This window comes from Phallusia mammillata, chromosome 5, assembly GCF_965637545.1.
Source record: "Phallusia mammillata chromosome 5, kaPhaMamm4.hap1.1, whole genome shotgun sequence".
In the NCBI taxonomy this organism is placed as follows: domain Eukaryota; kingdom Metazoa; phylum Chordata; class Ascidiacea; order Phlebobranchia; family Ascidiidae; genus Phallusia; species Phallusia mammillata.
The window spans coordinates 21,901,662-21,924,517 of record NC_137256.1 but is presented as its reverse complement, the minus strand read 5'-3'; the positions used below and the strand labels follow the sequence as shown (position 1 = coordinate 21,924,517).

General features: G+C 36.6%; 1 protein-coding gene across 6 annotated transcripts; it reads right to left on the bottom strand.

The window, feature by feature from the left end:
* Positions 1–998: 998 nt before the first annotated feature.
* LOC145229017 (uncharacterized) lies at positions 999–22,847 on the bottom strand. Of its 6 annotated transcripts, none has more exons than XM_080094259.1 (15): positions 20,486–22,847; positions 16,714–16,785; positions 16,297–16,463; positions 16,076–16,225; positions 15,224–15,373; positions 15,003–15,103; positions 14,743–14,934; positions 11,591–11,826; positions 8,558–8,638; positions 6,569–6,658; positions 4,390–4,485; positions 4,199–4,300; positions 3,998–4,106; positions 3,719–3,931; positions 999–2,060 (listed from the first exon to the last, which is right to left on the bottom strand). In XM_080094259.1, exons 3-15 carry the CDS (start codon positions 16,447–16,449, stop codon positions 1,916–1,918), a joined length of 1,818 nt encoding a protein of 605 aa, XP_079950385.1. In that variant the 5' UTR covers positions 16,450–16,463; positions 16,714–16,785; positions 20,486–22,847; the 3' UTR covers positions 999–1,915. The 6 variants fall into 6 exon arrangements, with proteins under 6 accessions (XP_079950385.1, XP_079950387.1, XP_079950391.1 ...); XM_080094261.1 differs by having other exon boundaries at positions 4,004–4,106; positions 20,486–22,846; XM_080094265.1 differs by lacking the exon at positions 4,199–4,300.
* Between the last annotated feature and the right edge of the window lie 9 nt (positions 22,848–22,856).

Sequence of the window (22,856 nt, the reverse complement as noted above, 5' to 3'; positions counted from 1 at the left end):
CATCGCTTTAAAGGTTCCCTGGACTAAAAGGTAATCGTGTTCAACTAAACAACGACTAACAAGAACTTATTTATCAGCAAATGACTTCTGTACAGTCGTGGCCTTATATAAATAGCTTTTCAAACAAGTAGCGCCAGAAAGTCCCCGACAACCCAGGACCGGGGAAATGACCTGAAGGTTTCAACGCTCACACAAGCAAGAACAATTTTTTTTTTGGTTTTCGCATGACTTCGACAACGTCAGAGGTGAATGTGATTACGCCATTTTCAAGGCGTATCAAAACACAAAGGCATCACGTTACAAGGCTTTGGTACAGTCCTTATTCAACTGTGACGCTTTAGGAGTTGTTTATGCCGTATGTATAATGGTCATTTGTTTCTACATTGTGTCGCAATAGTTTCTTACATGAAAACTGGTAAAACGTAGCTTTATCGCTGTTAAGTCTGTCCAATGTTTTGTCAAGTAAGGTAGAAAATAGACAAATATTTTACACAGAGAAATATTATTCTCGAAAATCATCCAGATACTCGCGCTAGAGCACAAGATACGCATATCATATTGCTCACAAAATTGTCTAACGCAGTTCACACCTTTTAGCATAAGATACATATCACGTAAAAATATAGTACAACCCAAAACGAATTGCATTGTTAAAACCCACATTTTTATTACCGGTTCACAAAGCATTGTTAAACATTACAGCAAAGCATATACCAACGGTTACTGTATCTGCTTATACTTTAAAACACTTGGTTAAAACAAAACCAATCAGTACCCAGTAAAGAACAGTATCTTTCGCATGCTCGAGAACACCATTTCCCTTTTTAAATGAAATCTTAGTCAAGTTCATATATTTGCATTGTCACTTCTAGAGACATATCAGCATTTTGGTAACAGCAAGCACACAGAAAACAAGATTCGAGTCGGGTGATGTCCTGTTATTTGTATAATGCTTGGAATGTGATGGGTGTGTTCTGCCGTAGGATCGCAACTGACTGCACGAACCTTGCGGGTTACAGTCGGTTGCATATGATGGTGGTAGAACCCGCAGGTTCTGCTGGCCATGATTTGAAACCCGCCTAAACGGCCTGTAGCCACTACGATTTATTTGGTATTTTAAATACCTGTTATTTCAACTTTGGTTGGTTTCCATCTTCACCAAATGGTTCTGCTGGCCATACGAAACCCGTCTAATAGGAAACACCAAGGCAATGTTTTCTAGCATCCGGTAGGCCAGGGGTCTCAAACACGCAGCCCGCGGGCCGCATGCGGCCCTCGAAGGGTTTTTGTGCGGCCCGCGAAGCAACTTCTATAAGTTATGTGTTTTACCCAGGCGGAATACCCTTTCAAACCAGTGAGATTACATAATACAATTAATCTCTAGTAGTGTAATATGCAGCGTTTTAATGGCATGATCGAAATAACCCATCTTTAGAATCAGCAATTGTTTCACACAATACAATAAAGTACAGTTTCATTTTGCTACAATGTAATAATTGTTTGTTATTTATTTCAATATTGTTTTTTTTAAATAAAGTAATGGCATTAATGAACAGTTCCCTTTTTAATCACGCAATATGTTTGTTTTCATTTAACACTGTAACAAATGTTTCAAAAGTGCGGCCCTCGACTTACTTAAAAGTTTGTTTTTGGCCCTCAAAGCAGTTTAAGTTTGAGACCCCTGCGGTAGGCGGACCCGGGTGTCGCAAGGACAGTCATTGACGGCGAGGTCCTACACATGATTTATAGGGATCTGATTATGCCGAATAGGCGAAAGATGATGTACTCGGCCAGCAATAACTGGTATTGTTTTAACCAACAGTTTTAACACCCAAACTTTTTTACTGCTTACATTGATACAAGTAAAATCAAACACGATTCCAAATACTGTGATTAGTTGGGTATCTTATACCCTTTATTTTAACTCTGGTAGGGTTCTATCTTCCCCATGAAGTTTCTCGTCAATAGCTTTCTGTACACAAGATGGCACTACGTCATCATCGTCATCATCATCTTTCACAAATTCCAAATATTCGTGCTTGGCGGCAAGCTTGTACTTTCTACATTAAAACACCAAAAACATTTTTTGTTGCGTAGACTAAATGGGCTTTGGTACAAATTAGTTTGATTTGTTTTGGGTGTTTTCTTGTGATTGCTAAATCAGTGGCATAAAGATTCTTATGTTTCCTACAGGGAAATACTGTGTTTGCAAAGTGCGACTTTCATTAAAGGTCTTGCTGCTTGATTAAGTACTCCAGGTGTACTTAGTAACGCGTAAACCCGAGTTTGATGCTTTTTTGTTACCAAATCAGTTTTACTTACACCAGGGGTGTCCAACACGTGGCACGCGTGCCAAAAGTGGCACGCAGAGCATTTGAAAATGGCACGCGAGCTTTTGCACATTCAGATAGTAAAGATTAGGATTTGTCACGCATTTAAATTTGTTTCTATTGATTCTTCTTGTAACTTCTGTAAAGATTACCAGTGGTAACGTTACACAACCCACTAATTGAATTGTTCGTTTTTGAAAAAAAAATGCCAGGGGTGCGACTTTTGATCAATAGCGCCGATACCTATACCATGTGCAGTATTTTAGAACCCGTACGATACTTCGGCGGTATGCGACTATATACCAATACCTTTTCTGTGTTTTATGTAGTTTCTGTCACATTATATTGTAAATAGTCATTTGACACATTTCTTTGTGTGATTGGGGTGTTTGCTGTGCGTCTAATAACCTATGCACATACCGAAAGGACGATTTGCCGAATCAGTCATTTTAACAAAGATTTAGTTTTTAAAGAACTTGTTACGCAGGAAATAAAAGTAAAACCAATTCACGTTTCAAATATAGCTGACCGTGTATTGTTGAAGCCTAAACTTAAGTCATCTTGAATCAAGTTTGGGCCGTTGCAGTGCGCAGTGCTTTGCAAACGGACATTAAACACGGCTTAGGAATCGGTAATGCAAACCTACATAACATCATCTAATAGCGGCTATACACCCCTTGCATTTTTTAATGTTGGACCTTGGAATTTATTAACAAAAAATTACAATTATTTTTATTTCAGAAAGTTATTGCGCCACATAATACTAAAAGGTTAGTGAACGTGCCATGTTTATGTCGTAATAAAATGCCCGTTTATTTCGAAACGATTGCGGTTGTTGCGTTTCAACCGATGTCTGTTCAATTAATTACGTGACTACAAACGCATTTGTGTTTAGTTTGAAAAACATTTTAAACCGACGTAACTTGAACAAAGATAAGTTTTTGACGCACAAAGTACTCCAGTGCCCCATTTTTTTCTAACCTTTCAGTAGGGTTCTACATATTGGCCAAATTTCGGAGCCTGTACCGTTAAGACGTTTAAGACATGGTTTGGAAAAAGTACCAACGGCTGGCACGCGAGTATATTTTGAAACCAAATTTGGCACGGCGGTGTGTTCGAGTTGGACACCCCTGACTTACACCATTAAAGTGGATTTCTTAAAACGGAGGTCGGAAACCCTAAATACAAGTTTGTTACGCAATTTTGACATAACAAGTACATGGCATTTTTCCCAACACCTGCTTTAACATTCTACTTGTTTTTAGGCTGAAACCAAATAGTTTGTTAGTGTGCCACATATGCATACCAGAACCACCGATTTCGAACAAACTGTACCCCTTTATCATACAAGCTGGTACAGCCACCATCCATAAAATTAACACACTCACTCTGCTTGAGAGAGACCTTCAGTGGTGATAAGCCCTGCCCGTTTGTTTCGTTTGTAAGTTTTTTCCAGAGCATATGGGTCGAGACACAAATAAAAACCGGGATGATCCATAATGCATTCCAAAGAACTCGTTTGCATCTTTTGCAAAGCCTTGACATCTTTCTTGCAACAAACACCATCTGTTTCTGTCTGTCCACATTTGTTGCATTTGCAGCTAAGCATAATCGTATATTTTGTAAGTAAAAGCAATGGTATGCATTGATGGATATGCAGCACTTACTGGTACCTTTTGCGCTTTGGAGGCTTTTCAGAAGTCGCTGATGGGCGTGATGACGTTCTTGCAGACTGCCTGTCACGGGCTGGTGGCTGCTTGGGGGATGCTGTTTGGTCTACACACAAACAAGCAATTTTATTGCAACATAAATGAACGAAAATAAACACAAAACAAGTTTCGGAATTAAAATTTTGTTTAAATTTTAACCTTTCGGAATAGAAACGTGGCACCCCAACCCAAATATTGAGCAATCAGAAATTTGCGCGTCCTTCATATCGATTTTCTGCACATTTCGGCTTTTGTTTGCTCCTGTGTGGCAATAAATAGTAAGGAAATAGAATCAGATTTGTCGGTCAGATTTCCGAATTTAAAACAAACGAGCTATTCAAGCAACTCACCGGTGTCAACGTTAAAAGTTCCTGCTCCAAAGTTGTTGCCGCCAGCAAAATGTGCATTTTGCATGTTGAAGTCGCCCTCTCGCCGACTTTGATCAACTGCAGCGCCAAAAAATACGCTTATTATTACTTTTTTAATGGTGAAAAATGTACAATTAGATAGATATTTATCAGGGTAGTTTCCCCATCAAAGTTGTTGCTAACCGACATCTTTCGAAACCTTTATAATTTCTACCTAAATAGTGTCCAAAAATTGTAGGAAATGCCAGTAAAGCAAGTTTTATAGCTTTATCGCAACGAGTCTGTCGATTGTTTTGTTAAGTAACGAATCAGCTAAACAGCATAGTGACAAGATTTGTAAGTTGTCTTGTTACAAAAAAACAACAGATAAGTGGTGTATGTGAAGATAATTGGATTGGCTGAGTTGTTCAACTTGAGCAACTGTAACTATTTCTTAATGATCGGTTGGGTAAAAAGCAAAGATTTTAAACCCGTTAAGCCAAACGCAGAAATGTATACTCTAATGCCTTGACTCGAAACCAAATGAGGCACAATTTTAACATTTAGGGCAGGGCTTCTTAACTGTGGGTCGCGACGCAAATTGGGGTCGTGGAATATGATTTTGGCGTCGCGAATCATCATGCGTTATTATGTCATTGTCACAATAAATAGTAACGTGCGTAAATGTGTTGTTTAAAGCAGGGAGTCGAACCCCTTGTCATATGGGTTCAGGTTCGGTTCGGGTTCACTTGGTTTTGTTTTTAAGGGTTCGGGTTCGGTTCAGGTTTTTTAAAATGTACATTTTCGGGTTCGGGTTTTGTTCCGGTTTAGACAAATTATCCGGTTCGAACCGGTTTGCGGTTTTCAAACCGGTTCAAATTTTCATTTGTTTCAATTTAATTCTACCCATCATCATCTACCTAGCCTTTTTAAACTCCAGAAGAATTTTTTTAAAGAAATTTGACCGTGCACTGTTATTTTTGACACGCCCTATAAGTGTTATCTCGAGTATTCTTCAGTGCGCTGTTTTGAAAAAATATCATAAAATATAAAACAGACTGCGTTTTTTACTGGTTCGGTTCCGGTTCGGGTCCGCCGCCAAACAAAATATGGGGTTCAACTCCGGTTCGGGTTTTTAGAAAATCGTGATTAGCGGTTCGGGTTCGGTTCGGGTTTAATGAAATTAACCGCTCAAACCGGTTCGCGAGTTCGGGTTCAGTTCCGGTTCGACTCCCTGGTTTAAACATCATTTACGTGTATAGGCTATACCCATCAAGAGGTCACGTAAAAAAGTCTTTTCTAATATGGGGTCGCCGAACAAGAAAGTTTGAGAAGCTCTGACTTAGGGCAATGCAATTTAGTTGTTAAACCCATATTTCACATACATGTCGCTGACATGAAAAAAAACACTGAACGTCATCAATGCGTTGTAGTTAGTCGACAAACTAATTACAACCTACCGTTATTGAACTATACTGTATTTACTGTTATAAATTTGGCTTTCTGGTTAATGTAAACGCACAAAATACAATAGTCTTGCCCTTAAGCTAGCAACTGACTACTTTGTTTATTTTCAAAACCACCAAAGGCATAAAACATGATGATTTATAAAACTACATAACTATATCCACAAACTTTTCACTCATCGGAAACATCGGAATACAAAAAATTCACTCATCGGAATTAATTAGGAATAACGCCCAAATAGGTATACTTATGCGACTGCCAATAAACGTAATGACCCCAGATTCATTTGTACATCTACACAGAAATTCGAAACATTACAATACCCTTTAGTTGTGTTGCAAGAATTCAGAATGTTTATTATTTTATTAGAGTTTAGTTGTGTTATTTGCGCGTAGTGTTGACAAGCGTGTTGCGAGTGTTACATCACTACACAAATGTAAGCCAAAAATTTGGGTCCAAAAGGTTTTGCTTAAGTAAAAGCCTGAATTTGGCCTGTATTTAAACTTTAGTCCGAAAAGGCAGACCCAACTCACAATTCTACACATCCCTAGATGGCTGGAAGGTGCTGTGCTGGTTTTAAAACAACTGCCGATTAACTTCATGCTTTATGTGAGTTTTTTTCACTATTCTGTTTTTGTGGACTTCACTGTCCACTGTGTAGTTAAAAATTTATATTAATTCGCTACCTAAACATTTTTTTACTTTCACGACTTACTGGTCCCAATTATAGTAGTTCCGGATCCAACGGTTCCCGTATTTTTTGTTTTTTCCATTGTAATGTTGTCCCCATGGTGACTTTGTTCCACTGTAATAGCAAAACAATTAAACGTTACATCAAACATTCGCTCAAAAAACAAATTCCTAAAATGCGTATCGTGGCAGGTAGATTTTGAAGCCTCAGGAAAGACCAAGACAATAAACAAAATAGACAAGTGGTCTTGAACAAGGCTTTTTAGGGCTGTTTGACAATAGGTCAGATCCAGCAACTGGCTACTTAGTTGGTAAACTTTATTTAAAAAAAATACTGACACAAGGAGTGTAATGTCAGGCCCGTTTTTTGAGAAACCTGAGCCCGGCCTGACTTACAACTCTGGTTGCCAGTTGCACAAATACAACACGTAGTGTCACTAACAACAAACCAAAACAAGAAGCTTTTTTAACACGTTACCTTCAATTTAAACCAGACACTTTGTTTCCACATACCCGCTATTGTTATTTTTGATTGGTACAATCTTTTTGACTTACTTTTTATCATTTTTTCGATTGTGACCTGATATTGGATTTTAGTTTTGGCCCATTCGTCTTGCGTCATTGCAAGCTTTTGTTCCTTAACGAACGATATTTCCGCTTTCAAAACTACCAGCATCTTGATTGAATTTTTCTTTGTACTCTTCAAGATTGTTATTAATATCCCTCCAAATTTTACCCGACCTACAACCCTCCTTTATTTGATTTGCCACTTCATCATTTTCAGCCACAACTTCTATCACAAGGCTCCCCTTTTTCAGGGCTCGAATAACACCACCAAGATCTTGAAACGGTTTAAGTAATGCTAGCATATATTTCTCGTTGTTGACCACTTTGTATGCAACATAACCCCCGATTCCAAATAAAGCGGTTGTCGCAAAAATGGCCGTTGGGCCAGCAAGGGAGATGGACAAACAATTCAATGTTAATTCAAATGAATTAACCACGTCAGACATTGTGATGACAAAAAGTATTTTAACACTCTGGTTTATTCTGCAAGACGCATTGGGAAATGTTTACTGGTTTACTGAAAAAGACGTTAACAACAAGTAGAACAACTGTATTTTACAAAACTGTGTATGTTTTGCAAATAAACACACTAAACAAGACTGATGCATTTACGTTAGTCGACAACTTCATAACAGACCGTTGAACTTTGCTGCCATATATTTGACTTGTTGATTTAATATGCAACTTGTACAAAATCAAAGAGTTAAGCTAGCAACTGACTACTTTGTTTATTTCCAAACCACCAAAGGCGTAAAACATAACGATTTATAAAACAACATAACTATATCCGCAAACTGTTAAGCTATGTACAAATCATTAAATTACTTGCAAGAATTTAGGTTTAAGAGCGACAAATTAAGTACAAGTATACTTTAAACTTCAAACTAGAATCTCGCAGTTCGTTGCTTAGTGAATTAAGACTCCAATGAACCGTATGCTTATTAATTCAAGTTTATGAAAACAATATGTCATTCAAGATTTCAATTTTATTCAAGCTGAATTCAATTTAGATGTATAAGCTATTGTAGTCTAAACCTCAGGTAGTCAACGTCAGAACATCACGCTTCACGCCTAATAAACCACTGTAACCTTCGCACGCATTATCACTTACATTGGTTCATTATCTTTTTTCAACAGCAACGTTTTCAAACAACAATGGCCTATTCAGAGTTGTAATTTGAGTCGAGTCGGGATTCAGATAAATGAACCAAACTAGGTATGGGCCTGAAATCTGACGCCATTTTGGTTTCAATTCTTTGAATAACGTGGTTGTGACACGTTACTTACTGTCTTGTTAACTAACAAAACGAACATCTGTGTAAATTTGAAAAAAATTAAAGCACTCTTTCTTGACCAAACACGTGAAACAAACCAGCATTAGACAGAAAAACGTACGGAAAAAAACCTTCATGAAAGAGGACCCATAATGACATGTACATCAACTTACAATGATGATGATGGTGCACATCCCCTAGATGTACATCCCTTGCATTCAAATCCATGTTCTGTTTGTCTCCATCACATTTATCTTCAAAAAATAAAGAACACTGCAAGTGTAATCAGTAGGATTTCATACAATGCCAGTACAGGCGTCCACCAGCTTGCATAAATTTGTCGTTCACCTGGTTTAATGCTAAACAAAACTAGAAGGGTGGCTTTTTTGTCATTACACATACACTATTTCCTAAGCTTATTTTGTTGGGGGTCCGATATTAGTCACCATCTTTTTTAACCTTAGTTGTTTGTGCGGGCAGAAACTCATGGGTCCCCACACATGCACAGTTTCGGATGTTATTCGCGTATTGTAAAGTAAAACACAGTGATCAGCATTGGGCTTAAAAAGTAAGAGCAGTGGTCTTCAACCTTTGGGTCTCGATCTTAAGTGGGGTTGCCTAAACTTTTAATGGGGTCGCTATGAAATCAATTTGTTGACGCTTAACTTAATTACCAAAAAAATATACGCTTTTGTTCTGCTTCGCAACCTTTGTTAATGTTTTGCAGCACAGCTTGGTACCTCGTGTCACAATCTAATCATAGTAATGTAATAATCTACAAAGTTGTTCAACCAATTATAAAGCTACTTGAATAACATATTGTGTCGAAAATAGTACAGCGCCCCCAGGGAAAAATACATAAACTTACTGATTTCTGCAAAGTGGTAGCCTTAACATGAAATGGGTGTGCGCTGAATGCTAATACAGACGAATCCGGTTAATCGCATCATCGATTTGCCAAGGGCATTTGATGCGATTAACCGGATTATGCGATAATCCGGTTGCTATGTAAACAGCACACGCCGTTAACAAAACTGCTCATTTTACAACTATGGCAACGGGGCAGTATTTTATCTCTTTTGCTGCCGAGAATTGTACTGTCAAGATAAAACTAGGTTTATTACTCTCAGCGCAATACATGACGTCATGCTTCCTAACTGCCGTGGCTATGGTGCAATCGCCCGAGTGTGTTGAAGAAACAGTAGAAACGCACACACACTCTTCAATTGGCACACACGCCACAATCCGCTTGATTTGTGCTTCCTCTGGCAGTCGTTTTTTTGAAAGGATGTGTTACATCGCATCGTAGCCGAAGGGCCCAACATTTATATTTGGGAACTTCCCTATGACGACAACTTATGACGTTCCAGTCTTGTTTTGGGTAGTTTCCCTTATAAACGTGCTAGGCCTCTGTGTTTTAAACAGTAGTACTGGGCAATGCTTCTGGCAACATAAGGCTGTTAACAACTCTGATATCGAGACAGTCACCAAGTACAATACAAATAACATATGGAACTTTGCATAAAACTAGAAGGGTGGCTTAGCACATATTGCCCTTGCATATACACTATAACCTATTTTGAAACATTGATATATTTCCTATGCTTATTTTATATTGGGTCTCATACCATCCACTATCTTTTATAACCTTAGTTGTTTCTGCAAGCAGAAACTCATGGGTCCCAACACATGCAAAGTTGTAGATAATGCATTTCAAGAAATAACCATGTGAAAGTTTGGTGTTGTAAGGTGAAACGCAGTGATCGGCACTGGGCGTAAATAATAATACTATGTAAACATAACATTTGAGAATGTTTAATAAACTTTGCAAATTTCATATAGTTAGAATGTTTTTTAAAAGTTCATTTATTTTAGGGGGCTAGTTGAGTAAATGTTGGGGCTAAAGGTAAAACACATTAACTGAAACCTACAAATAGCATAGTCCACATACTACCCAAGTTTTATCAATCCCGACACTGTTTAAAAACTGACCCATTTTAGGGGGCTAGTGAAATCTCAATGACTCAATCAATAGTACTGCAAAATTTCAGCCCAATCCACCAATGTTTAAAATTTCGACCACTAGAGGTGTTTTGAGCAACAACCGTTAATGTTTCTGACGTCATAGGGCTGATAACAAGCCTCTAACTGCCATGGCGCAAAAACGACCACCAAGCAACCCACCAATGAGCAACATACAACTGGTTGCCCTTGTAACACTATTGCTCCAAAGAAATCTTTGGTTTGTGGTGACCAGTAACATACAAATACGTTTTACACTTTAGGGGCTTGTGGAGTAAATGTTAGGACTACAGGGTTGAACGCAACAATCGACACATATAAATGGCATACTATACAAGAAATCCAAATTTCAGCCAATTCTGACACTGTTTAAAAACTCACCCATTTTAGGGGGCTAACGGGGTTATCAACAAAACAAAGTGGGATGCACATCTACATAACTATATCTACCATCTGTGTAAATTTCAGCCAAATCCATCAAACATTTGATGGTAAAACGAGACAGACAACCTTCGGGGTAAAAACACCCATTTTAGGGGCCTAACGAGGTAAATACTGGGGTTATCAACAAAAACAAAGTGGGATGCACATCTACATAACTACATCTACCATCTGTGTAAATTTCATCCAAATCCATCAAGGATTTGATGGAAAAACGAGTCGGACAAACTTTGGGTAGAAGAAAAAATAAGAAAAAAACAAGAAAAAAAACAAAAAAAACAAAAACATTTTGAGTAAAATCAATATGTGTCCCCTTCAGGGAAGGGGACCGATAAAAACAGGTAATATTTTGGCGGCCAACAGGACAATTGTTTATATGAAAGAGATCTACCAGCTATAAAAGTTTTCTTCAAACTCATCAAAGATTTCATGCCAAAAGTGAACAATAGTACTAAATATGGAAATACATTTACTAACTCTCAGTAAAAAAAACTTTTTTTTCTATGTTAGTTTTGATACTTTTACTTTTCTGGCATTTTATAACAATATTGATTGTGCATGTATCTGTGGTGTTATTTGTGTTGCAAAACTGTTTGCTGGATCTTGTGTTTTGACTTTTTGTTAAACAGGCTGATAATTTAAAATATTATGCGTTTCCTAAACAGACAGGATAATAATCCACCAATAAAGCTTTGAAATATTTTGCCTAAATATAAAAATTTTGCAAATTTAACCAAACTTACTAAAATAACTTTTGAGCAAGAAAACATCTGTTTCGCAATCTAGGCCTGGATCTTTAGAGAGGATTTTAAATGTAACCATATTTTCCCCGTCATTCCAGTTTTTGCCGTCTGTCCGTGTTATGAGAAATGGCCAGGAATTTTTGACATTTCCTGCATTTAGTGTAAAGTGACGTTGATCAGGCTTAGCTTTTGTGTGTTCAGCAAATACTTTGATTTGGACATCACAGTCTTTATTCCTGCATATAAAAAATTTACTTAAAAAGATTTGAAACTAGAAAAGTCTTAACTGTTATATTAGAGCAGTGGTTCCCAACCTTTTTCATATTTTTTTCAAAACGGTCCCTTTGCCATTATTTTGAGGGCTCGCGGTCCTTAAGCCTAAATGTGTATTTTATAAAAAACAAAAGTTGATTGCAGGATTTTAGCGAGTTATGCAAAATTGCGAACAAAATCATTCAATGACAGCATGTGACATCACAAACAGGACAAAAACATTACGATTGTGCGCAAACAGTTGCATTTTTGATAGTTGTCATTCAATGAAGGCATTAGAGACAGGCGATTATCAATTCTACTTTGATTTTAAACTTATTTAGTGGCACAAACTGACGCCAAATAAGATTATCGATTTACTTGAACCGCTTCGCGCTCCCCCAAAATTGCCTCACGGACCCCCAAGGGACCGCGGACCCCAGTTTGGGAACCGCTGTATTAGACACTATATATAAAAAGTCGTTTGCTACAAAGGTATACAAAACAACTTGTTTTTCACTAAACTTTGTTTCGCAAAAACGACCGTTTAATGACCTTTTGACACTGTTTTTAACAGCATGCAGTCCTTAGTGTTTAACAATACCGTTCAGCCCAATTTATACATCACTTAAGTACTGATTCTTGAATTGATTTGTCAAAAATAAAGAAAATATGTTGTGACGAAAAATTCTTATCTGTGTTTTAATGCCTACAAGTTGACCTTTAGTGACCCGTGGTTATGCGACGACCAAGCTGACAACGAGAATTTAAAGACCATTTATCGCGGCGTTTGAAAAAGTTAAGTTTACTTTTTCATACATATGTTAATCAACGACGTTTTGCCTGACATAAACGAAACCGAAGTACATTTATCGAGTTTAAATTACGTTTAAGGTGTAAAAACTTCGCCTAAACTGAAAATGCGCTTAATAACTCAATAAAACGACACAGCATTGCTGCACAAAAAATAGCTGATTTCTAATCACCCAAACGACTGTCTCGTAAAACGTCTGTCCGGACGTCAAGTTGAGCACTCCCGCTCTTATTTTTCGCTCGGTGAAATATTATGGGTTGTTGTTATTTTTTTTGAATATTTCGGCACCATAGGGTTATTTTTTAAAATATTTCTGCACCATAGGGCTTGTATTTCTGCCCTAAAACTAATACTGATTATTTCGGGGTTTGAAGGGTGAAAAATGGGTGAATCCGAAATAAAGAAACAAAATTCTTTAAAAAACCTACTAGGCCAGCGGTTCCCAAACTGGGGTCCGCGGTCTTTTAGGGGTCCGTGAGGCAATTTTGGGGGTGAAGTATTTCTATAATCTTATATGGCATCAGTTTATGCCACTAAATAAGTTTAAATCAAAGTAGAATTGAGAATCGACTGGTTTCATTGCCAAACAATGGCCTGTATTGAATGACAAATATTAAAAATGCAATTGTTCGCGCACAATTGTAATGTTTTTGTCCTGTTTGTGATATCACATGTTGTCTTTGGATGATTGTTATGCGCAATTTTGCATAACTAGCTAAAATCCTGCAATCAACTTACGTTTTTATGAAATACACATTTAGGCTTAAGGACCACGAGCCCTCGGAATAATGGCAATGGAACCGTTTTGAAAAAAATATGAAAAAGTTTGGGAACCACTGCACTAGGCCAATCGGGGTCAAACTTCAGGAGGATCAAATTTGGATTATTAACTAACATCCTTGTAAATTTTAATACATTTAAAGCACTCTTTCTTGACCAAATGCGTCTCACAAGCCAGCATTAGTAAAACCGATTATTTTGCAGTTTAAAGGGTGAATCCGAAAAAAAGATACAAAACTCTTTAAAAAACCTTACATTGCACCAAACATCAAAGCAAGAAACTCCAAGACGCTGTACTTTAGTCAGTACAACTGTTTTAAAAATGTTACCTTTTGGGGGCCTGTGGGTGAACCGCTGGGTCAATCGGGGTCAAACTTTAGGAGGATCAAATTTGGACTATTAACTAACATCTCTGTAAATTGGAATAAATTTAAAGCATTCTTTCTTGACCAAACGCGTTTCACAAACCAGCGTTAGACAGAAAAAAGAAAAATACGGACCAAAAAAATATGTGTCCCCTTCTAGAAGGGGACCCATAATAATTGCCAGTTTCATTCAACAAAACGTATAGCTGTTCTAAAATTTCAGGGGCTTTTTTTCGTTTTTAAAATATCAAAGAACGTTGTGAGCATTGCTCGTAGCAGACCTAATGTTTTTTCATGTTTCTGCACAGTTACTAAAAATACCATGCCTAATTTTGATAAAAAAAACTAAAAATTGCCAGAATTAAAGCAATCCTGAAACAAGTTGCTCGATTATGATTTCATAATTTAACAAAATGACAAAACAGTAATTGTTACCATAGCTGATTATGACCCACAAAACAAAATGGGTTGGAAACCGATGATGTAACTTGTTGGGGTTTGACCAAAGGCTAAGGAATGTCAGAGGCGTTCTGACATGATAAAAAGTGAAAGAACCACGGCTCTAGGTCAGTGGTTCTCAACCGCCGGTCCATTGATGTTAATGCAGCATCTGTTATGGCCTAGGAGCCTGACTACAGGAAAAGACTATAAACAGAAAATTCTACAAGTTGTCTAAATTTCAGTCAATTCCGACACTGTTGTAAAATACACCCATTTTCTGGAGCTAGTAGGATAAATACAAGGGTTATCAATACAAACAAAGGGGGATGCACTTTTACATAACTATATCTACCATCTGTGTAAGTTTCATCCAAATCCATCAAATATTTATGGCAAAACAAGTCGGACAAACTTTAGAAAAACAAAACAAATCAAGTAAAATCAATAAAGGTCCCCTTTAGGCAAGGCAGGCTATAATTTTTTTACTTTCTTTCTCTAACCTCCGCTTGGTAATATTCGTATGAAGTATGTTGCAGCCCTTCACATCTTTCGTCGATTCCATGTTGTCACAAATATACACATTGATCACAATTTTAGAAACAAGTTCATTCGCGTAAGAAGGAAGTGTAAGGATGATTGCTGTCTCTTTTATGAGACCAATAAACGTTTGAAAAGTGGTGAAAATGCCAAATCTTTAAACAAAATGTTTCATTTTGTAAAGCAAACATCTCTGTATACTGAACAATGTGTAAAATCATACTCGCTAAAGTGCTCAGTTGGGAAGGTAAAGGAATGCGTCATTTGGTCCATCAAGCATTGTGTTAAAACTTCCCAGTCGGACTCATTTGTTTTGTGGCGAATCTTTCCCGAAAAAGGTGGCAAATTAAAATAATGGTTTAATAAGATAAATTTTGATTATATTTACACATTATGAAATTTAGTAAAAAGTCTTAATGTGGTAAACATAACACATTCACTCACTGTGACAGAAACAGGAGGTTCTTCGACATTCCGGTAACAGGTGGGAAGTGTGATTTCTATCGGTTTTTTAAATTCAAAACCTTCCGGTTCACATTTCAGCATTGGAGTAAGCCAGCCCATGAAATCATCCATTCTGTTTGCTACAGAAATCTTCAAAAAGAGAAGCAACAGTCCGATGCAAGTTGTCTGTATGTTTTCGCTTTCACAACAGCTCCAAAAGCGAAAAGTTAAATTTGGGGACATAAGGTAAGTGTTTGATATGGAAATCAACACTGCTAGCTGGGACAGTGCACTGTTTCAATACACATTAGGTCTCGTCAGTGCAATTGGTGATAAGACATTGGGATACAGGCAAGTGTAGCCATCTAATGACCGCCAAGTTTGTTGGACTTACAGACTAAAAGCTATGCCTTACAACATCTTGCCACAACTGACTGTTGTCAGTTAGCCTCACAGTGGAACTACATATAGCTAAAATCTACATCTAGACAGATAACTTTCTACCTATGTCAGTTTCTATGAATACAACGCATGTATATTTTTAATAATAATATTCTACAAACAGAAAGTGTATAACTGTTAATATATTTGAGTTTTTAGAGTTTGAGAGACAGCGTGATTTGCCTGCTGATTGCAAGCAATCATATTTCAAGAAATCAAATAAAAAATCAAAACCTACAACTTGCTTGCTTAACCCATGGTATTTTCTCACCACATATAGCTTTCTCACATGTGTAAATCTAACACTTTTTGTCTAAAACTTATCCATGCTTGAAAGTAGAATGGTATAAAATCAAAAGGTATAATCTTTTAAACAAATATCACAAATCGTTTTTAGGTTTGCTATGAGACCTTTGAGTTCCCGTATCCATAGCATGAAGTGATTACAATTTTAACTTCTTCATCACAGGCATTTTCAGGAATTTTAACCTGACAACCACCCGCTGTTAGTGTTCCTCCTTTTGAACCAATGCTCTGTGAATCGGTGTGAACAAACTGTCTCTGTTTGTAAAATGACAAAAAGTTGAAAGGATTTTACCAGTGTGCACAAATGATTTGTATGCAAAACTAACTTGTTCCAGCTGCGATTCCAACTGGAATCTTTCCTCCAAATTGTGAGATACTGTCACAGGGGAATGCATCTGAGGTGTCTCACTTGAGTCAATTGCATTGTCAGATTGAGATGGCATTGAAGTAGTGTGGCCAATGGACCAGTCAGATTCCATTTTTAGGGTGCTTTCTATTTAAATAAATATTTCAACTAAGCAACAAAACCAAAAACTATTTCTCATTTTGTCATAAAGATTTGATAAAAGTACACTGTCACTTGATGCTGTTTCTGACTTTTTTTTCAATTTTTCATTCTGATATTGTTCAATCAAGTTTATTATTGACCGACAAATTGATTCAATCATTCATGTCTTTTGGGTAAGCATACAAGTCTAGTGACAATTGTACTTTATCTCTATTATTCAATCAAACCAACTTACAGGCAGTCCTAGTCTTTTGAGTTATATAAAGGATCTGTTTCTCATCATTGGAAGTCTCACAAAACAACAGCCCTAATTTTTTTTTAAAAAAAAACAGAATCAGGTAGTTTGGTAGTCTTTGCTGGTTTAAGTAAACTTGTTAGTATTGTAGTTTTAGACACTAATATGATAAAATTCTGGTATTGCTGTGCCTGTCCTAACCCTAAAAGTGAAGAACTTTACTGCTATTGTCAGTAAGTGCAAAAACTGTGACTTCTGGGTCATTGTTAATACAGATTTACAAGCACTTAACAGTAATTGCAATGACAGTTTTAGCCTCTTACTCTTTCTGATGCAATTACAAAAACATATCCTACGTGTTGACAGGCATCGCAAAATAGTTGTTTTGGCAGTTGTGTGAAAAAATAGATCATTGTTGTTTTCATTTCTTTGTTTAGAACACTGTTTTCGTTAATTTTGCAGCACAGTCTGGGAAAATAAATGTAAAGATGTAACGACATGTTTCGCCACACACTGCCATGGATATTTCAAAAAGGTTTGGCATTACAGTAAACCCGTACATGCATTCTCTCATATCACAATCTTTCTTTTATTTTACTTATGGCCATCCCTTCCTTTTTGATACTAACGTTCGATACCGAAGGCCGGTTTACACGGAGAATTACTGCAGTTAAACATGTACAGTTTGTAAAACAAGCTTGAGGGCGATCCGTTGGCTTTGCATCAAATATGTCTGTGATCAATCAGTAAAGAGAACAGAACATACATTCTCAAAATATAGAAAAAATATTCCTTTCTAGGTTTCAGCAATGTCTAAACCTTGTTTTGCATATTTTTATAGACATAGTGATGGACTTGCAAAAATGCTGTAATGATAAAAAGGATTTTTTATAAAGAAGTTATCTTCCTCCAGAATTTGATTTTAGCTACAACCTGATCTCATCAGTGCAGCGCATGCCTTGACTGACATCCTACAGAGGTTGATTCAACCTGTTAAAGAGCTGGATCTTCACAACTGCAACCTGAACTTATATACAACCTGAACTTAATTGCAACCTGAATATTGATTTGTTTATACATCAGTGAAATGAATCTTGAGGTTTGTTGATTGTTATTTATTATCCTTGCCGGAATAATTTTGTTCCTAGTGGGTTTTGAAAGAGTTACTCCATGCTTACTACTACATTAAGACATACATTAAGACTTGTACATCAAATACCACATTAAATCAGGTTGCAATAAATTTTTTTCGGCGTTTTAATGTTTATTTTGTCACAATTTGTTATCATGCTAATTTATGTGTTCCTAGACATAGTCTGTAGTGTCAATGTCACATCACTTACAATCCACATTGTCATAGACCATGGTATTTTTTAGTATTTGACCTATGTCTGCATTTTGTGTCATGGTGACGGTTAAAAACTAAACCATTTAAACCAGGGGTGTCAATCTCGTGGGGTTCAGGGGCCACATTGCTGTTTGGGAATTATGCCAAGGGCCGCATGTGATTTTTAATCTAGTTTTATATACCAAAAACCAGGGGTGCACAACCTTTCTGCTACGACAGTCGCATTGCAGATCCTCATTTTACCAACAGCCGTCAATTACCTGCTGGTTTTTGTTTTAAAATTACAGACGTCAAGAAATAGGTTTATATCCTAAATACACTATCTATTGACGCCCCAAAAGCCCAGATTATTTTTTAACTTGATGCACAGATTCAGCTGCACAGTCTTTACTGTGTTTGAAATCATAATCTATTAGTGATGGGATGAGTTTTCGATACCAACGTTCGATACAGAAGGCCGGTTTACACTTTAAAAATATGGGCAATTATTTGCCAGTGTTTGCTTCGGACAGCACAAAATTGCTGCGCAAATACAGCTGATTTAAAATCACCCTAAAGACTGTCTTGTAAAACATCTGTCCGACATCAAGCGGAGCACTCTCACTAACCACAAAAACGCCTAAATTGTAAACCAGTGAGTTACTCTCTTGGGACATCTATCTGACTGACAGTGTATACATATTATGGGCTGCAAAGGTGATTATTTGGCCGATTAAGGCAACTTATAAATACTAGATGAGTAACATACTACAAACAATTGTTCAAAATTTCAGCACATTAGGGCTTGTATTACTGGTCTAAGACTAAAACGGATTATTTCAGGGTTTAATGGGTGAAAAGTTGGTGAATTCAATAAAAAGTAAAAAAAATCTTTAGAATACCTTACATTGCACCAACCAACAAAGCATAAAAATTCTAGATTATGTACTTAAGCCAGTAAAGCTGATTTAGAAATTTACGTTTTAAGGGCCTGTGGGTGAACCGCTGGGTCATTCGAGGTCAAACTTTAGATTAGAAGGATCAAATTTGGATTATTAATCTATTCAAATTTCAAAAAATTAAGCACTTGTTCTTGAAAAAAAAACGAGCGTTACAAACCAGCGTTAGACAGAAACGAATATTTTGGGGTATTTGGGGGGGGGGGTGAAAATGGGTGAATCCTATCAAAAGGTACAAAATTTTTTAGAAAACCTTTTACTGCACCAACCAACAAAGCATATAACTCTAGATCAGTGGTTCTCAACTCGTTTCAGGCCATGGACCACCGCCTCAGTAAAAATAATATCGTGGACCATTTTATTTCTGAGCAAGCTTATTTTTGAGAAGTAAACTACTATTTGGGCTTGAAACATAATTCCTTATAACCTATTTTCAAGAAATGAGATACAATTATTAACAGCTAACATTTTGATGCTCTTTCAGCATGTAATACACAATCATCTCAAGTTCATCACCAAACTCAGTAGACGTCCTGTGAACCACCCAAAAAGTTATCCACCAGTTAAGAACCACTGCTCTAGATGATGTACTTTAGTCAGTACAGCCGTTTAACAATTTTTTATTTAGGGGGTCTGTGGGTGAACAACTGGGTCATTCGAGGTCAAACTTCAGGGGGATCAAATTTGGATTATGACTAACATCTGTCTACATTTAAAAAAATTGAAGCACTCTTTCTTGAATCTTGACCAAACCAGCGTTAGACAAAAGAAAGAAAATGCAGACAAAAACAACATGTGTTCGCTTCACGAAAGGGGACCCATAATTAACATTGTTTGCAAACGAATACCATTAACCCCCACACGGTGCAGCACTGAACGCCTGTTTAATGACCTTTTGATAATAACAGCCAACTAGGTCACCTACCACATGACAAGAGTATTTATTAGTTTGTTTAGTTTATATTTGCTTCACATAATCATCAAACATTGTGCAGATTAATCTAAGTTTCAACAAGGAGTCAAAACTGTTTGTGTTTTTTTAAACAAACTGAAGAAGTCGGGGTTGTTGTTTTGTGAAACTTCCAATTATGGAAAACAGATACTAAAATACTAATAACTAAATTTTCAATGTGATACTACTGCAATTTATTAATAAATTTAAAAAAAATCCGTAAGTACATTTTCAGACAATAAAACAACAGGACAAACATCAAACAATGAATTGCACAAATACAAAATACTGGTGACACTAACGTAGCAAACACTAGCATCTTTTTTGACATGATTCCAATTTCTTCAACTGCAGCTACAAGCGTTTTTGCACTTACTTTAGCTACTTTTTGCAAAAAAATTATATTGATAATTCGATGAAAGCTTTCTGAAACCAAAATCTTTTGACTTTCTTTTTGTTGGCCTGATATCGGATTTTAACTTCGGCCCATTCTTGCGGAGACATTGTAAGCTTTTTTTCCACTACAATATGTACCTTTTCGAAACGTTCAGCTCTTGCTCAAAATGTACATCCACTTTCTGCATTGTTGCCGTAAATCGATTATACTTTATTTTTCTCAGGTAATAGCAAATGCAGCAATAACACGAAGCACAGACAACCAGTAAGAGATTAATATTGTGACATAAATTCCCCACTACAAATTACAAAAATCCCCCAATGGGAAATTCCCGCCTGGTTGGGAACCACTGCCTTAACCCTATTCCAGTCTCACTGTCAACTTAAACAACTGCTCTCCAAACGTTTTAGGTCATTTATCGGTATTTACCATACTTTTTCTATTGCGAATTATTGTATTAGTAGCTCTACGTTACTTTTACGTTACGTGGGGTCACGTTACTTTTTTAATTCTACAGTGACGTAACATAGAATTGCAATTATGACGTCAGAGAACGGTACGAAAATAAAAAAAAGTAACAGTTACATCAATTTAGGTCACCACCTGGTCATCGTACACTTCCATGTCATTGCTGTTGATTTTCATTTTATGAAAACATTCATTTTATGTTTTCGAAACAATTGTTAACCGACATTTTTCAAAAGCTTTAGACCTAAAACGTTTCAACATTAAAAACAAAAACGCATGAACAGAACAGAAAGAACACTAAAAAGAAAATACTTCTCCGCCGAAAGGCTGCACCAATTAATTACAAAAAAGTTTTTGAAAAAAGAAATAGCTATGAATAGGTGTTATAGCTATGAATAAGTAGTGGACCATAAAATTCCTTTAAACCCATGAACCAGGAAAATACGCCTAAGGTTTCACCGCCTGGACAAGCTCGAGCGTTATTATGGGGCCCCTTCCTTGAAGGGGACACATATTGTTTTTGTCCGTATATTTTTTCTTTTACTTTTTTCTGTCTAACGCTGTGTTGTCACGCTCGTTTGGTCAAGAAAGAGTGCTTTAAATTTAATTAAATTTCGACACATGTTAGTTATTAATCCAATCTTGATCCTCCAGAAGTTTGACCCCAAATGACCCAGCGGTTCACCCACACGCTCCCGAAACGTAAAATGTTTAAACCGCCATACTGACTACAGCATAGTGCATAATCTAGGAGCTTTATGCTTTGGTGCAAAGTAAGGTATTCTAAAGAGTTTTTTGGCCTTAATCGGCCATATGATTACCTTTAGAGTCCAAATATACACTGTCAGTCAGATAGAAGTCCCAAGGGAGTAAACGAGACAATCGTTGATCAGAAATCATGCGTTTTTGCGCAGCATGTCGTTTTATAAGTTATCACGTTTTCATATTTGGCGAAGGTTTCACACCTACGATCTGATAAAACTAGATAAACGTGTTTCGGTTTCGAATATGTCAAGCTAAACTGTGTTAATCAACATAAAGATGACAAAATAAATTTGATATTTTCGAAAGCCGCGATAAATGGTCTTTGAATTTTGTTGTCAGGTTGGTCGCCGCAAGACCATGGATCACTAAAGGTCAGATTTTTCGTCATACCTTAGCGCCTTTATTTTTGACAAATTAATTCAAGAAACCAAACTTAAGTCATGTATAAGTTAGGCGAAACGGTATTGCTGAACATGTTAAGTCCTTAATAGGACTGCGTACTATTGAAAACGGTTTTAAAAAGTCATTAAACGGTTATTTGGCGCATGCACCGTGGGAGGTTGCTACTGGTTAATGGCACTCGCTAAACAAAGTTAAGTAAAAAACAATTTCTTATGTATACCCTTGCAGCAAATGGCCTTTTCATTTATAGTATCTATAATACTGTTGGGGCTTCCTAAGAAAATTTGTGTTTAAAAATTTACATTCGACGACAATACCAAGGTCAAAGCAAGAGATTAAATTAAAAGTATTTTTTTTTCGTTTGTGCAATTATATAACAATATTAATGCAAAAGAATATGAAAAAAACATTTTTAAAGTTGGGTTAATGCTTTCTAATAATTTCCTTTTTAAAATCTAAAGTTAACTGCCACATTTTTTTACTATAAATCGGCACAAACCCGCGTGTGGGAGCCCATTTGTTTTTGTTTGCAAAAACAATCATATTTGTAAATCAAATGATGTGTATAGTAAATTGGAAACTAGATATAGAATATATAAAATGGAAGTATATCAGAAAGTCACCTTTCTAGTTAGTTCCTGGTTTAATGCTTCTATAGCTCCGAATTCATATAGTCACTATTTAGTACACAACACAACCCACTATTGAAACGTTTAATAAAGCATCAAAATACAAAATACGTAAGCGTACAAAGTTTACATAAGTCTCATCCACTATTATACCTATTATAATGCATTAAATAAAGTGTAACATATTTTGCTTTTAATGTAGGCTATTCTTTTTAGATTGGGGTGACAATTTGACTTGTGTCGA

Coding starts and splice junctions, on each gene's coding strand:
- LOC145229017 (XM_080094259.1), bottom strand. CDS start 16,449: ATGGAATCTGACTGGTCCATTGGCCACACTACTTCAATGCCATCTCAA. Junction 6,659..8,557: donor TGTGCACCATCATCATCATT/GTAAGTTGATGT, acceptor TTGCTATTACAG/TGGAACAAAGTCACCATGGG. Junction 4,107..4,198: donor CCACGTTTCTATTCCGAAAG/GTTAAAATTTAA, acceptor GTTTGTGTGTAG/ACCAAACAGCATCCCCCAAG.